Consider the following 1,673-nt stretch of genomic DNA (forward strand, 5'->3'; position numbering starts at 1 on the left):
GGGGGGGGGCATCATTAGTCTTAATGTGTGACGTCACTCTTCTGTATTTCGAATCAGACACACGAGAAGGAAAAAACAAACTTTCTAATACTTTAAGACGTAGCTAACACATCATTAAGTCCGAACAGAAACATATCAAAGGCAATATGCCGGCTCATTTCGAACCCACGTCAGAAGGACGAATAATTTGTATATTCATAGTGTGTATGTTGTTGCCTGTATTCTTAAGTTTCAGATATAATAAAACAGAATTGAAAAAAATCTGCATGAATCACGAAGTTAAGCTTTTTTTTTTTCTAAAAGTACACCAAGTGTTGCCGAATGATCAGAATTCGTGCCCTCGATGAATTAGTTACCTTCAAATTTTGCTACATCAATTTACATATTTGCCGAGTTATATGTTATAAAAATATGGACCAACGGCTAGGCTTTCTTGAATCTTCTCGGATCTAAGAAAGCCTAGGTCAAACACGTTTTAAAATCAAGTAAATTATCTGGAAATCTGACTTCAATGTATTGTTCTTTCCTCAGCTAAGAGAGCCCAAGAAACGATCTATTACGGAAATCAACAAAACAAAGCAAGGGTTCTGGCCAAAAAGTCCGACATAAGCAACATCCTATCTGACAGCCAGCTGGAGGGAGAAGTGGACCAGAGTGGCCAGGTAGTCGCACACGAGCAAATCCCAGTGGAGGAAGATTTGGCTGCAAGAGCCGAGGCTGCCCTGGGGAAAGAAGAGGAGGACGAGAAAATGGCAGAGGTTGGTCTTTAGAGCATGAGACTGAGAGAAAGGTGAAATAATACGGTGCAGCCTGTCTATAACGACCTTCGATATAACGACATCCTCTGTATAGCGACATGGTGCCCAGGTCCCGATTTTTTCCTCATATATACATATTATCATTAGTAATTTTTTGTTTGCCTCTCTATAACGACAACTCTCCCTCTATAACGACATTTTTTTTTGTCCCGACGGTGTCGTGATCTAGAGGCTGCAGTGTAATCTTTTTAAAAGTAAATAAATAAATGCTGGTTTTTTACACTCCCTCCCATTGTCAGAGCCAACTGGTTGAGACGAAAGGGAGCTTTAGTTAAACCCCAGTTTTTTTATGCTTTGCTATGCATTCGAACAAGGGGCATTCACACCGAAGTCCAGTATGGTACCAACTGAGCTAAGAGTATGCCCACCTAGACAGTCAATAAGTCACAGACAGCCAATGTATTTTTAGTCAGATGCAGGAAGGAAAATATCCAAAACAGAAACCCAGACTTCTGACAATCAAATAACACAGATGCCAGAATGGATCTATGAGGATAATGTTACAGATACCTTGAAAGGACACCCGGGATAAATTGAATCTGTGTAGATATAGTTATAGATAGACAAATGAATAACAGATAGAGTAGTGTGGGTGTGTGCTCACCAGTTATGGGTAAACAAGTATGAGACAGACGGATAAATATTGGTCCATACAGATAGAGGTATAGATAGAGAAACACGGCCCAGACGGATTACCGAAAGATAAAGAGATGTAGGGAGAGAGAAACACAGATATCAAGAGAGAGAGGGGGAGGGGAGGGTGGAGATATGAGAACTTTGTAATGGCTCGCTAAGAGGGATGGAAGAAGAAGAAGAAGAAGAAGAAGAAGAAGAAGAAGAAGAAGAAGAAGAAGA

General features: G+C 40.4%; 1 protein-coding gene across 1 annotated transcript in view; it reads left to right on the forward strand.

Annotated features, from left to right (window-relative positions):
- LOC106011673 overlaps positions 1 to 1,043 on the forward strand; it is a gene marked incomplete in the record, with an annotated part of 34,729 nt that extends 33,686 nt beyond the window's left edge. The window contains 1 exon segment of the mRNA XM_013082113.2: positions 532 to 1,043. Within this exon segment, the coding sequence (XP_012937567.1) occupies positions 532 to 770 (239 nt within the window).
- Between the last annotated feature and the right edge of the window lie 630 nt (positions 1,044 to 1,673).

This window comes from Aplysia californica, unplaced genomic scaffold (assembly GCF_000002075.1).
Source record: "Aplysia californica isolate F4 #8 unplaced genomic scaffold, AplCal3.0 scaffold00159, whole genome shotgun sequence".
NCBI classification, from domain to species: domain Eukaryota; kingdom Metazoa; phylum Mollusca; class Gastropoda; order Aplysiida; family Aplysiidae; genus Aplysia; species Aplysia californica.